The following is a 15239-nucleotide window of genomic DNA, read 5'->3' as shown; positions in this document are numbered from 1 at the left end:
TTCTTATATAGAGAGTGTGCCTTCTCTTCCAAGCTGATTACAAATGCAAAAGTGTAATGAGAGACCTGAAAACTTAGCATGGTCCTTTTGTGATTTTTCCCATGAGACGTTGTGGCGAGGTGGAGTCAAGAGAGCTTTTTAATTTTACTATTGATGGCAGTGTGGAATGGTTATTGGAGACCTATTAATAGTTTTACATCAGGAGCGGAGATCATTGCCCTTAGTGTGTATCACAACTATATGTTTATAGAGCCGCGTGAAGAACATAGAAATGTCATTTGTAGTCAGTGTAAACTTTCCATTAGACCTGGCTACGTTTATTTGTACATAAGCAATTCCCTGTGTAGGAAACAATCAGCTACCATGCTATTGATTATATATTAAGAAAAAAGGATAAACATAGGAGCCTAAAGATTCAACTAAATGAATTCCATTAATGTTCAGTTAATCAATAAGCAAGCAATGGTAGTATAGTACAAGATACCATTAACTTATTTATGTGTTCACTTGAACTTTAATTGGATTTTATCCAGTGTGGTTATACTGTAAGTAGCCAAGAACTCGAAAGGAAAAATGAGGGAAATATTAAGTTCATGTGGATTAGAGGTATTTTTTGCTGTCATGTTAAGCAACCCTTGGTAATCTATTAACTGTGACTATATGTCATTATGAGTGTACTGTATCTGTGGAGCACACGGGCAGAATGGAGAGAGAACCTATTCAAAAGGAAAATGTTCAACATGTGGTGTCTCAGCTTCAGTCCACAAAAGAAAAGTCCTTAGAATTTGGTAGAGGCTGATATTCTTTCTATACAACGCTTAGATCCACCTATGGAATTCTCTGGCCTTCCTGTTGTGAGAGACTTCTGCCAGGAGAAGAAGGTACAAGGGATCATTCTCAGTAGACACCGAAAATTAAAACTACTGTGAAATGTGTAGCGCAAAGATTATGTAAAATAAAATGAGCTCCCCCCTCCCCTAAAAAAAATCAGAAAAGCTGAAACATTACAAAATAGTGATCCAAATCGCTTGAAAATGCCTGCTGTGATTTTCCTCAAAGTTTGTGGGAGGTAGGGTGATCAGAGAGTAAATGTGAAAAATCGGGACAGGGGGTGGGGGTTAATAGGAGCCTATATAAGAAAAAAACCAAAAATCAGGACTGTCCATATAAAATCGGGACATCTGGTCACCCTAGTGGGAGGGGAATGTGTCTTGATGGCACAGGATATAGCTTTGCATACTTCATGAGGGCATTTTGTTTTGTTTCCTTGCCCCGCTGCCGAGTTAGAGGGAAGACTGAAAGCTGACCTTGTTGTGGCCCTGATCTTTCTCCCACTGAAATCATGGCAAAACTCCCATTGACTTAGGGCCTGAGCCCGTACCCCTTATCAGAGACTACTCCAGCCTTTATTGAGGAGAGACAATGTGTGTCTCTCTAAAGAGAGATCTACCTCTCTAGTATCCAGGGCTTTGATTGACTTTGGTGCCGCAGACCTGAGTTTCTTTTTCTCTTGTTATGGTGAGCTGGTAGCTGCCTTATTGAGAGTCTCATAATAGATGAACTATTGCATCATAATGACTGCAAGGGTAAAATATATCAGAATTTTAAAAAACCCTAATTAATGTAACTAAATTCCAGGAAGCTGAAAATGCATTTTTACCTATTCAGTAATGTGCAGTACAATGAGTACTCGATTCAGTAAATTGTTTTTAAGGGATAATTAGGTACTCAATGTATGGCCTATGTATCGGGAAAATATAAACAATTGTTTGTGAGCAAGGGACAATAATAAATAAAGATCATGACGTGAATCCCTCACGGATTTTAGAAATGGCTAGTGCTCAGCTCCTGTTTTCACTTGCCTTTTCCAAAACTACTGGCTGGATAAATTTTCAGATATAATTGAGAATACTTATAAAACATGCTGTGGGATTACTTATCTTTTGTGAAGATTTATCTTAATCCTCTTTAAAACTCGGGGGAGCAGAAAGCTGCCTGTTAAACTTGATTTTTGAAATAGTAATGAGACTTCTATAGTGCCGGTAATATAATTTTAAAAGAAGTATTGGTTACAGATAATTATCAGTGAAATAACTGACATGAAAAGCAGCGCTTAAATTAGCATTACATCGAAGATCAAGATGATACACACAACAATAAAATAAGTATCTTATGGGAAAGCTGCTAAATCCCAAAGCATCCTGAACTGAGAGGGTCCCTGATGTGTTATAGGGGAGAAAAGAACAAATTACAATTCGAATGCCCATGTGTGAAATTAGTAAGATGGTACAAATGTTCCCAGTTTAACATTACTGAACCAACTTCTTTTGAAGTTGAATTTTTTCCTTTTTCATTGAGGACTATTGAAATTACCCAGGTTAGAACTTCCTGTGGTAGCTTCTGATGTTTGGTGTGCGTGTTCCTCAGTGAAGCTTTGATCATATGGGACAAGTGGCTTGTATCTTCTCTCGCTACCCCCTCAACCCTTATGTAATTCTGAAGTGAACAAAAGGATTTTGTCCAAACTATAACAAAAATCACGTCTTAGATGAGATGAAGCATGGAAAGTTCTAACTTGAAAATATTGCACTGGATTCTTTTACTGTGCCTAACATGTATTCCGTTGTTGCTCCCTGATTCTCAAGCTGTTCTGACCCAGATATAAGTTAGGTTACCAGTAGGCTGCTCTAACTTACGAAATCTGTTTATGGATGCTTCAGACCATGTGTCAGTAGAGAACTGGTGTATTGGAGATGAGCTCTGCCCTCTCCCTCCCCTGACACAACTCCTGTGCCAGAAGGGGGACACTGAGAGGGGGGTGGCAATCTTTATGCAAGTAAGTTTCCCCCAACAAGGAATTTCTCAACTGCTCAGAGGCAGCCAAATTATGTATCCTTATGCAAAGGGGGACAGAGCTGGTGCTGAGAATCTGGCACAATATTAATAACTGAAAACTGTGTTTGGAATGGAACACGTAATTTGGCCTGAACAACAGTAGCTGTTGCATCAAATTGTTCAAGTTACTTGTTTTAGCTAATCTGTCTTAATATCTGAATATTTGTGGGTGTGATAAACACTGTATAGTTTTCCACTCTGTGCCTATAACTAAAAAGTCATAGTTCTGCAGTTATGTTCCAAAAAGCAGGATCTTTATCATGTTTCCTTCCTGCCCTTAAATGATTATACATCTTTCCCAATAGCCAAACCCTTGTCCTATTTGAAATGAATGATGAAATTTGCATTGGGACCATGATTTGGCCATTATTGTTAGCTTGCCACTGAGAGATGACCATTAGCCTTTCAAAATCTTCCACAGATCTTTTCACAGGCCATATAGGTTATCCATTGTCTAGATTTACTCATTTTCCTTTATATTAATACTGGTTACCATCAGTATCATCTTTGACTCAAGACAGTGTACATTAATGTCATGTTAACAAAAGGATGCAAATGAACAAACCAAAAAAGTTCCATAAATAGTTGCAAGCTCTTATCTTGGATATACGTAGGAAGGGTGGATTGATTTAAGCCAACGCAATTTAAATCATTGATTTTAATCAACTTTTCCATTTGTACTTCAGTTATTTTCTAAAGAAAGGTGCATTTTCATGGGTTGATGTAACCATTAAAACATATAAGTAAATACAGCCTTTATAGTAGATTTAGTAATTTTTTTTTTTTTTTGTTACCTAGGAAGGTACACTATAACTATATACAATTATTTGAGCAACTATATAGCTTAATATTGTCAGATTCTTATTAATTGTACGTTTTTAGTATGTAAGAAAATAGTGAATGATATATTGCTTATTTAGTAGATTATTAACTTTTAGCTCATGATTTTTGCCAAGCTGTGTTAGGATGGCAACTGGAATTTAATTAAACCAGCATACAAAATTTATTTTTAATAAACAAAACAAGCCTTAATATAGTACATGAACTATTGTGCCCTATTTATAAAGCTTGACTTCAAAAATTAGATTTTTTTTTCCCCCTGATTCTTTTTTTATATAGAAAAGCAGCCTTTAACTTCAAGGTTTTGGTAGAGGATCATAGATACAGTGTATTTATTTTCATATAAATGTTTTAAGAGATTATAATAAATTTAGGCTTTAACGTATTACATTCAGACTTCATTTTAAACAGGTGTGTTTTTTAAAAAGAAAAACTTATTATTTAAATTATGAAATAAAAATCCAATTTAATTTAAAACAAAATCTGATTTTAAAAAAAAAATCATTGATTTGTATCCAGTGTGCATGGAGAGATATTATGCCTTATTTCAAGATATGCCTGGTTATCAGATCTTGTAAGCAGCATCTTAAATTGGATGTTAACATGCAATAATTATGAATTTCAATAAAGACAGATCTGAGACACTTAATATGAAATACAAATATGCAAGATTGATGGATGAATATGATCTGTACTGTGTGGGTATGCACTTCATTCTTTCAGGGGTTTTTGTATTGTGTACATGTTCAGGTAGACAAGCACTTTGAAAATGTTTTTAGTGTAATTGCTTCTTCTTGTTTGCTTCAAATTCATAATTCATCCCTTTAGGACTGGGCGTCAGATTTCTCTATTGCACTTGTTAACGGCACTGGGGAAATCCTGGCTCATGGTGTCACAGGATTAAAAATCATCATTGCTAAATATAAATGCGTGATTTGCAGATGTGTGGCTGGCGAGATGTTCTGGTGCTAAAAGGAGGGATTTCCTGGCTTGACAAAATATGAAATACTGCAGGAGACACAGGCTTTGGAGAAGCTTTAAGCCTCTTGCTCACTCACTTAGCTGCTGAAGTGTGAATACTTTGAACTGTAGATTGGGCAAGACTGTGTTTGAGAGAGCTAGATAGGGCTAGTGTCCCAATTATTACGTAGTCATAATCTGGATGTCACGGGTTGATCTGGTAGCTTGAAGGGAGTGTTAAGACAAGAAAGGATTCATCCACAGCGAGCTCACATAATGCCATATTAATAACTTATTAAATTAAATGTCCATATATAGTGTTGTCAAAAAAATTGAGAATCTTGTATTTGATAAACCTCTGAATTGGGTATTAGTTTGTTCAGCTCTTAACAGGATGATCCTTTATGCTTAACATGCATAAGTGATCTGCCTGAATTTGGTAAGATGATTTTTGTGGCTGTTTTTGCATGGCAGGTCACAGTAATGAAAGGCAGTAATCGGAATAAGGATCATTCAACAGAAGGAGAGGGAACTGGGAAACGACCAAAGAGAAAGTGTCTTCAGTGGCATCCACTACTTGCAAAAAAAATCCTTGACTTTTCTGAAGAGGAGGAGGAAGAAGAGGAAGAAGAAGATATCGATAAGGTAGACTCTCCCTTCCAAAAGATAAGCCCTTAGTATTACTAGATTTGTGTTGAGAGGCAGTTCAATAAAGATCTTTGAGTGGATCATTGAGAGTCAGGAGCATGGCTGATAAAATGATAACTTTCTTGGGGTTGGAGGGAAAAACATCATTAGTTAGAAACGTGTGACATATTTGAGGATATTTTATGGGTTTTAGATTTTGGGTTAGCACTCATTTTATCTTTTATTAAACTGTGAGGAAACAAAGAACATCAGAGTGGATTTATAGTAGCCTGAGGAAACTTAAAATTTCAGTGTATATATTTAATTATTCAAATTAAGATGTTTACCAAAGATATAGTCAAGGTAACTCAACAGGATTAAAATGAACAACCAAGATTGAATTTATTACTGCACCTATGAACTGCAGTGTCTGGCCTTACAGAAACTGATACTGTTTTAAAGGCCAAATTCAGCTCTTAGTTGCTTTTATAATCTGAAATAACTCCATATTCATTTACACAAGTGTAACTTAGAGAGTTTGACCCTAAATTGTTGACGATAGGCCAAATTCTGTTTTTGTATATTTTTCTTCCACCATGAATATAGCCAGTGAAAAGAAATGGCAATCTGCCTTTGCAGAGATATAGGGATACTCAGTAAATAATTTTACAGTTTTTAAAGTTTCATTCATGTCTTTTAAAAATATGATACGCCTCTCATTTTACACTTATTCTGTAACAAAGATGCTGGCAAAAACTTTTGAATTGAATGTGGTATATCTTATGGCCTGGACTTCACAAGATGCCTTAAATCTATTGTACTCCTTAAAAAAAGGAGTTTAGTACAGAGACAATGATATCCATGGTTTAATATCTCCTTCAGGTGATGGAGTCAGTGAGATGCCACATTAACTTTGTTAGATCTGTCAACACCTTTTGCTACCGTTGCCCACAAAATTTGACTCTTCTGGGATATTATGGGCACAGATGAGATGGTCTTTCATCGGTTTACTACTTTGTCTTTGGCATTGTTCACAGAACCTGGCCTCAGTTTTGTTTCCCAAGGGGCCTATCATCCCAAGGGACACAGCATGTGGAGTCCCACAAGTTTACAGTTTGTCCTGGTTGATGAAGGATGGGTAGGGAAGACAGGAGAGATCATGATCCGCAGTGTCCCCAAGATGCAGTTAATACTCAGATCCACATCGCCTTGATGTCTGATAGAGTTGTGTTGTGGGGGACAAGGTTGGGAGCAAACTGGCTTAGGCCAAACACGGATAAGACAGAGTGATGCAGATGGGTAGGGAGAAGTAACTAGAGAAATGCGCTGAAGCTGTGAGGGTGAGTTCTGATGGAGGTGTTACCTCACCTTTGCGGATACAGTTTATATTGGCAGCATCATATTTGCTCCACAAATTTTCTGTACTATAAAATGGGCTTCCATGTTACACAATAGTACTATTATATCTATCGTTGCTCCAGTGGCTTTGACTCATCTTCTGTGAGGTGGGTCTTGCCACAGGGACTCTTACATCTATGAGCTCAAGGCTGAATTGCTGCAGTGGTGTTCCAGCTGGGGTTACCCTCTGAAAAGCATTCGGCAACTTTTTAGTTATTGTACAGAGTGGTGCAGCAACACAGCTTTTGAGTGGGGAAAGAGTTGCTGGGACTACATAGCACCAGTCCTCTGTGCTAGCTAACTGTTCATTTCCAGTGGCCGTTCACATTGTTGGTTGCAAGCTACATGGTCCAGGCTAAGTTAACTAAGATGTCCTTTCTCCATTGTTGCATTGTGACCATTATGTAATGGGTTGCTCTTGCTTCCAGTGCCTGAGGTTGAACTCTCTAGGTTGGTGGCAGAGAATGGCCCTCACCTGTTCCCTCTCTTAATCTTAGCTCAAGTCTGGCAAGAGAGTTTCAGAGTGAAACTTTGGCTTGAACAAGCTTTTTACTGACCTCTGCTTAGGTACAAGACATTGGCAGATTTACTGTAGACATATTTTGGGAAGGGCGTGTGTGTATCATTGTTTTAGTTATATATATGCATGCACAAATTTTAATATAATGGGTGATGCTTAGCCATGTTTTATTGACTGACTTATTTTTTTTTAACATTTCTCTTTTGGTGCTAATAGGTCCAACTTCTTGGGACTGAAGGTCTAGAGCACGATGCTGATGAAACCGAAGATGATGAATCCTCAGAGCAGCGAGCCCGCAGGCCAATGAACGCATTTCTCTTATTTTGCAAACGTCATCGCTCCCTTGTGCGGCAGGAACACCCCCGTCTGGACAATCGTGGTGCTACCAAGATATTGGCAGATTGGTGGGCTGTTCTAGACCCGAAAGAAAAGCAAAAATACACTGACATGGCCAAGGAGGTATGTAGTGTTCCAGTTGTATGTGAGTGTCAACAGAATTTCTGCTGTAAATGTCTTATCTTCTGTGCATTATAATGTCTCAGTATTTAACATGATATAAATGTCATAGTACATAGTATATCAGAAATTCTCTGAAGTGCCATTTTCTAAAGTAAGACTCTGTGCCCTGTGGTTTTGTACAGTGCTTTCATTTTAAGGTTGCTGGTGTGTGTACTGTCACTAATGCTTGTTTTATTTTGAATCAGAGTGCAAGGGAAGCAGTGTGTTTGTATCCAAACTATCCTGTGCTTGGTAATCTTCTGGATGCAATGGACATAGAGCTCATGGTACAGCATTCGTATGATGCTAGCATGTAAATGGCACGTTGTCCTCCCAGAAAGGCGTGGCAGGCATATGCCCAAGGAAGGCATAATTAAAAGTCCATTCTATGTTAATCAACAGTACTGATAGATGGCATTATCTTGAACTGTGCATTTCCTATTGGTAATAGAGCCTGTTAAACAGTTCTTGTTGAACCCAAAATTCCAAAAACGTAGCCTGTTTTTTTCCTTTGCTAATAAAATCAGTGTTCACCAAATAGTTTGGCCAAATCATTTTTAAGCTGCCATTGTTTCATGAACTGTTCACTTTGCCTATTCACTGTTCTCTCTCTGATGTGTAACTGCTCAGGTGGCAAGTGTTGCTAAGGCGGAATCCAATCCCTGAATCAGTGAACAATAGGTCATCAAAATCCCTTATGTGGGAATCCCATGAAAAGTCTCTCATTTCATAAAATGTCTGTTTCATCTCACAATTTAAATGTGAGGGAGTGATGTTGGAGTGGATTGGACTGTAGCCGGTTATATAGGGTAGACTTCTTAGCCCGAAACAGAAGATAGTAATTAGTTGTTTAACGTGGATTGTGTGGGGAACTATGGAGTTCGACATCAAACAAGGCAACTGCTGGGGCAATGAAAAAGGAGAACCCTACATCTGAGCTCATGGACTATAGAATATGCGGTAGATGGAGCCTGAGTCAGAGCTATCCTTAGGACGGTTAAGGAGGCAGTTATCCATAACTTGTGCAAATTATTTAGGATCATTTCTTACTGTTTCCAAACACACATGAAGTTTGGATATCTTGAGGGAGCTGTATTAGATCATATGACTCTCTGGAGATCTACTTATTTCTGGAGCTTCTGTCTTGGGACATGTTCAGAAATAGTAAGGAAAGACAAGCACTGTACATGGCATAGACATACTTTATAAATAAAAATGTATAAAGCAGATGTATACAATTTCTGAAGCACCCAGTACTGTTCACAGTCTGTGACGGGATACTGAGTTAGATGAACTATGGGTTTGTTCCTGTTATTGAAGTTCCTAATTTATTCTGCATTCCCACTTTAAATTAGGCAGTGCTTTTAAAAATTAAGAAAAGTCAATGAAGAGATATGATACATATATTAGAAAGAGGAAAGTTTTTTACTCTTTTTTTCAAAATAAGTAAATCTAATCTTTCTTTCTTTCTTTCTCTTGCTGAAAGAAACTTTTATTTAGTAAGGGTTGGGAGGGGAATAATTGCATAACTCATGAGAAGTGACAGATCTGGAACTATTAATCATACTATTATATGTCACTGTTCCTGTAATGATTTAGTTTTTCTTGGCTTTAAGAACACATTGTGCATTTGCTATAGAAGAGAAACAATATATCCAAGGGAGTTCAGATCATTAAAATGAGCTCCAAGAATGTGTAGAAGATATAAAGCGTATAATTTTTATTCTTCAAACAGTTGTGCAGTACAACAATAATAATTAGCAACAATAGTCTACAACTGAATTGTCTTTAGTACCTCTAATAATCAGGCTCACACTGTAAAATAAACATAATCAACTGAAACCTCATTTTGAATATTATTATTAGTTCATATTATTTAGTGCTTGGTTTGTTGTGGGGATTCTCAAGTGGGGTAACACAAATCCTGTTAAGTGTTGTTTGCCTTTTCCTAAAGACAGGCAATTTACAGGCTAGCAGGTGGCAACCTATAAGAGTAAAGAATAAAATTACATTCATATTGCAATTTTTGGTCTAATTATTAAGCCATCTAAACTAACTGACACATTTCAGAAAATTATGATTTGAAATAGATCATAAAAAGCTTTTCACTGTGGTGGTATTCCACCATTGCTGTCATCAGATCTCAAGATTTTTACTGCAAATGGTCAAAGCTTTCAAAATTGGATGCCAAAAGTTAGGCATCTAAATAAGTGTTCTGAATTTCCTCAGATGTGCTGAGCACCCAGCAATTCTCATGGACTTCAGCAATTTTGAAAATTGGGTCATTTATATAAGTACCTAAACATGAACTTAGAAGCCTAGCTATACGCACCAAGGCCAGATTTTCAAAGGTGTTCAGGCACTTAAAGGTACAGGTAGGCTCCTAATGGGATTTTCAAAAGCTCTTAAGTGGACTGAGTGCCTAACTCTCATTGCCTTTCTATGGGAATTAGGTGTCTAACTCACTGAGGCACCTAGTGGGAATTTCAAAAGTAGCTATCTGAATCTTTAGGTTCCTAAGTTCCTAAGTGTCTTTGTAAATCTGGCCCCCGGTTTTAAAAATCTTAGCCAACAATGCTGAGAGTACATGGAATTTTTGTTAGTTTAAAACATGGAAGTTAGTGGAAGTTCTGCTATTGTCTTCAGTAGGAGCGACGGCAGGCTTTTGATTTGTATCCTGTAACCATTGTAGGTCAGCTTCAACTTAAACTATAAAACTTTTATTGCACAAGGGCAAAAGTTCAATAGCTGCTAAATACTTCTGGCAGAACCACATGTGCTCACTGCCATTTATTAGCATTATAGTTTAGAGTGAAAGAGCCATTTTCTCCTCAGTAAAGGTAGTCTTTATTCCCCAGTCACTTGAATTGTACATAAATATGTGTGTCTATTTTAATTACCCAAATGCACGAAAGGGATCGAGTTCACCTCTTAAGAATGCCTCCCCACTGCTCCCTTCATATTTGGGCTAGAATTTTTCAAATAGCTTTTTGTAAAAAAACAGAAAGGGCTTTAGTGCTAAAGTGCTTGTTGGAAAACAGTTGGTTTTAAAATATTTCTTTGAATCCACAATGTCTGGGCCAGCAGAATTGTTTGGCCTCTTTCCTGTGGTGAACAGCCTGATGAATGCAGACTGTTGCCACTCAGCAACAAAGTTGAGCACTTCTCACTGTGAGGACTCTTTCAGCTATTTCGCAGACAAGCTCAGACTCAGACCTTGTTTTGCGGCTGCTTTGGAAGCAGCATCAAAATGAGAAGAGACAAATAATATGCCTCCACCTGTGGAGTTTTGCTAGATATGCTCGGAGAGGTGTGGACCGTGACATGCATGTAAACCATGTCCTTCACGGTGTTGCCAACACTCTTGGTGGTTTTTTGGAAAGTCCAAGCTCCTGGATTCATTCCTGGTGGGTTGTGAGAATATTACTTTTAAAAAAGAGAGAGAGAGTGTGTGTGCGTGTGTGTGTGTTAAATTTCTAGCATTCATGTTTTCAGAGGAAAGCTGGAAACCATAACATAATAATATATAATGCCTATATTTTCATCAGTAGATCTCAAAGTCCGTCCCAATATTTTGATCCTCACTGTAAGGTAGGGAAGTGCTATTATCCCCATTTTGCAGATGGGGAACTAAGGCACAGAGAGGCTAAGTGACATGCCCAAGTTCACTCAGGAAGTCCATGGTGAAGCAGTGAATTAAACCCAGGTTTCCCACGTGCCAGGCCAGTACCTTAACCACTGGACCATCCATCTTCCCAAAAACACAAATTTTGAAGGCTCAAATCCTAGAAGGGAAATAGAGACCAGATTTTATTATTTTAAATCAATCTCATGATTCCTTTTGTGTGTCCGTGTCACCCCGGATTCATGATTTTTGAATGCTTGGTGTTGGCACTACATGGCTGACTGAAAGCCAGCAAGGGAGCGCTGATGGAAATTTTTAATGCTTCTTCCAAGAGGTGCTGGCAGTCATTAAACAACTAATGACTAGCCCCTTGCTCAAGAAAACATCCTGTGCTATGAATGGCCATGCCAGTTACAGTGCTGCCTGGAGCCATCTATTTTTATTTTGTTTTAAAAATGTTTTATTTTAAGAAAAGAATTAAGTGTCTGTCAGGACACATTCAGATCCTACTTGGCCTCTTAAATCATTGTGAATAGTTAAAAAAGAATGGTAATTGAGCAATAGCCTGGAGTTCTGTAATACATAAATCCGAGTAGGTGATGTATTATAACCCTGTGGGGTGATATCCTTTAGTGCTATTGGGGATTCTGTGCTTTTAACTGTGTGAGCAGGAAAACTGATTCATGAGTGGGTTTGATGTTCTAACAATAGAAAGTAAAGCTGTTTCTTTGTGTGTGTGTGTGTGTGTGTGTGTATTTCTTCCCTTGATGATGCTATTTTCATGTTGTGCCCATTCACTAGTAAAATGAACTCTTCAAGTGCAATTAAAAAAAAATAAGTAGGAGGTGCCACTCTCTTTAATTTTCCAATCTAATACGTGTAGCCCGTTCAAGATATACAGAGAGATTATGTGGTTCAGCAGCACATACAAATTATTTATAGGAAAGCCTACAAATAAAAAAAAATAGAACTTCACACATTGTATCCACATAGTATTTTTGTTTTTCTGAGGTGAATCATCCATATCCATGCTCCAGTCTGGAGGCAGACAGTGACAGTTGACAGATTAAGATGGAAATGAAAGTACAAGAAGCACACATGCAATGATAATACTGCCACAAGACACACAGGGTTTTGCAGTTCACATGGATATTGATCTGGGAAAGAACTGGAGTAGCTCTGTTAGAGGATGTGGTTTTCAAAACATTTATTACCTGTTTCCATCCGTAGCCAAAGGATTTATTTTCTTTAGTTTTGTTTGTATGCAATATTTTTTAAAGGGAATTCAGCGCTTTTGTGCGAAAGGTGGTTGGACTGATGTCACATGAATGAATGGAGCACATGGTACTGCGCTGGAAACGTCCCTAGCTACCCTGCCAGCACACATCAAATAGAATTTAGGGTGAGGATAGTTTAGGCTTCATGCCCATTTAATCATTGGCCTCTGCCAATAGTCAGCTAATACATTTGAAGTTATCATACCTCATTCCCATGCCAGGAATAGATAGCACTAATTTGGTAGCCTCCTACAGAACTGGGCTTTCTAAACCCATCGGAGTTGTGCTGATAAACGTTTGGCAGCCTGAATCACAAACAGAAAGGCGTTCTACCACTGCAAGAATTAGGCCTCAGGCTTGCTGTTTTGGCAAGTCCTGTTACCTTGGCCTAAGAATGTCCAAATAAATGTTTCTGACTCTCACAAGGCATCCAGTCGTAATCAGTGTACAGCCTTTTCGGTGCTCTGAGGATGTATTATCACACAACTCTCAACAGCCACCAGCAATAATCCAAAGATTAACTTTTTGCCATTCATTGTATGACACTCAGCATGAGCTTCACAGGCAGATTCCTGTATAAAAGGAGTAACCACTAATTTCTCCATATTCCCCTACAAAATTATTATACCTCAGCACATCAGTGTGCTCTCATAAATGCAATACTTAATTATATGCTCTAAGGGGGCATCCTTCTCCATCTCTCTTGACCCCCAAATTCTCTAAATCACTGCCATATTGCTTAATATGTAGTTTTACTACTTAAAAGGTACCAGTTATGGACAATGAAAAAGTATTTATTGTGGACCTCCCTTTCTCCTCTCACATACCAATCTGGTATTTCTTGACTGATAAATGCAAACTCCAGACTGACATGACATCCGAACAATGCTTAGCAAATTCCTACTTGCCTTTTTACGTCAGCACCTGTTCATGGAGCCCAGTTTCTGTTGCCAGCTCCATTGTCTGTTCTCCAGTAAAGTGCATTCCTCAAATGAAATATACCCCTTTTCCCCTGCCATCTTTTTGGTTTTCCCCATTTCTAGTGATGTCTATGAATGAGAAAACTCAGTCACTAAAAAGAACACATTAAAGTGCACTGTGAAGCAATACAATATATATATGCTCCTTGATGATACAGCCTCAAACTTTATTCAAAGAAGTTATTTTCCTATGTGTATTTTACATGTTGTTCTGTGTTCATCTCCTGTTTTTTACTGAAGGATCGTGGCAAGATATTTGGAGTGTACGTCATGTGTGGGTAGAACCTGAGCTGAGTGGCATCATTATCACCATTCAAATCCAACTTTCTGTTTTGCAAGGGTTTGCCAGAGGGAACTGAAGATCTGATATTGTTAATTGTTTTTATTTAAAAACAAAAACACTAGGAGGGAAAAGGCCTCTTGGAAAAAGTTTGGTGCTTTCTTTCCATATCACAATGGAGTTTTTTGTAAATGCAAGTCTTTTGCCTTGCAGTGCACCTTTAAACACGTTGGCAGTGTGTTCATTATGCAGGGCACATTACTCTGAACCTCCCATGCTTCACATTACGATGGTAAAAAATCGTCTTCTGAAAGTGATGTTTAAAAAAAAAAAATCAACTAACGAATTTTGATAATGGGTAGGGCTGTCACAAGATTAATAAAATTAATCATGATTAATTGCACTGTTAATAATAGAATACCAATTTAAATTTATTTTAAATATTTTGGATGTTTTTCTACATTTTCAAATATATTAATTTTAATTACAATGCAGAATACGAAGTGTAACATGCTCACTTTGTATTATTATTTTTATTACAAATATTTGCAATGTAAAAAAAGATAATCTACAAGTCGAAGCATGAAGGGTCATATAATGGTTTAGCATATCTGGCACATAAATACTTTGCAATGCTGGCTACAACAGTGCCATGCGAATGCCTGTTCTCACTTTCAGGTGACTTAAATAAGAAGCTGGCAGTATTATCTCCTGTAAATGTAAACAAACTTGTTTGTCTTAACGGCAAAGAGTCCTGTGGCACCTTATAGACTAACAGACGCATTGGAGCATAAGCTTTCGTGGGTAAATACCCACTTCGTCAGACGCATTTAGCGGAAATTTCCAGAGGCAGGTAGGCAAAGCGGTCGGTTGGTATAGGGTGGTGTTAATGTGACCTTCACTTATTTGCACTGTGGTGTCTAGGAAGTGGACTTCCCGTGTAGATTGGTCCAGGCTGAGATGGATGGTGGTGTCTGAAGCTGTTGAAATCGTGGTGGAATTCTTCCAGAGTTTCCTTCCCATGGGTCCAGATGATGAAGATGTCATCAATGTAGCGTAGGTAGAGAAGGGGCATGAGTGGACAAGAGCTGAGGAAGCGTTGTTCCAGGTCAACCATAAAAATGTTGGCGTATTGTGGGGCCATGCGGGTGCCCATAGCGGTGCCACTGGTCTGGAGGTATATATTGTCACCAAATTTGAAATAATTGTGCGTGAGGATAAAGTCACAGAGCTCAGCACCCAGTTGTGCTGTGGCATCATCAGGGATACTATTCCTGACAGCTTGTATTCCATCTGTGTGTGGGATGTTTGTGTAGAGAGCCTCTACATCCATGGTGGC

At 38.1% G+C, this 15239-nt stretch overlaps 1 protein-coding gene across 23 annotated transcripts in view; it reads left to right on the top strand.

Annotated features, from left to right (window-relative positions):
* The window catches only part of BBX (BBX high mobility group box domain containing), a 183575-nt gene that overhangs the window by 90548 nt on the left and 77788 nt on the right, over positions 1-15239 (top strand). For 22 of the 23 annotated variants that reach the window (XM_037907660.2, XM_043538539.1, XM_043538538.1 and 19 more), the window contains 2 exons: positions 5170-5340; positions 7457-7699. In XM_037907660.2, the coding sequence (XP_037763588.1) occupies positions 5179-5340; positions 7457-7699 (405 nt within the window). In that variant the 5' untranslated portion in view covers positions 5170-5178. The remainder of the gene's footprint in view (positions 1-5169; positions 5341-7456; positions 7700-15239) is intronic. The other variant, XM_037907740.2, reaches the window with a different exon arrangement.

Source organism: Chelonia mydas, chromosome 1 (assembly GCF_015237465.2).
Source record: "Chelonia mydas isolate rCheMyd1 chromosome 1, rCheMyd1.pri.v2, whole genome shotgun sequence".
NCBI classification, from domain to species: Eukaryota; Metazoa; Chordata; order Testudines; family Cheloniidae; genus Chelonia; species Chelonia mydas.
Note: the sequence above shows the minus strand (reverse complement) of the source record. Positions and strands in the feature narration are given on the sequence as shown.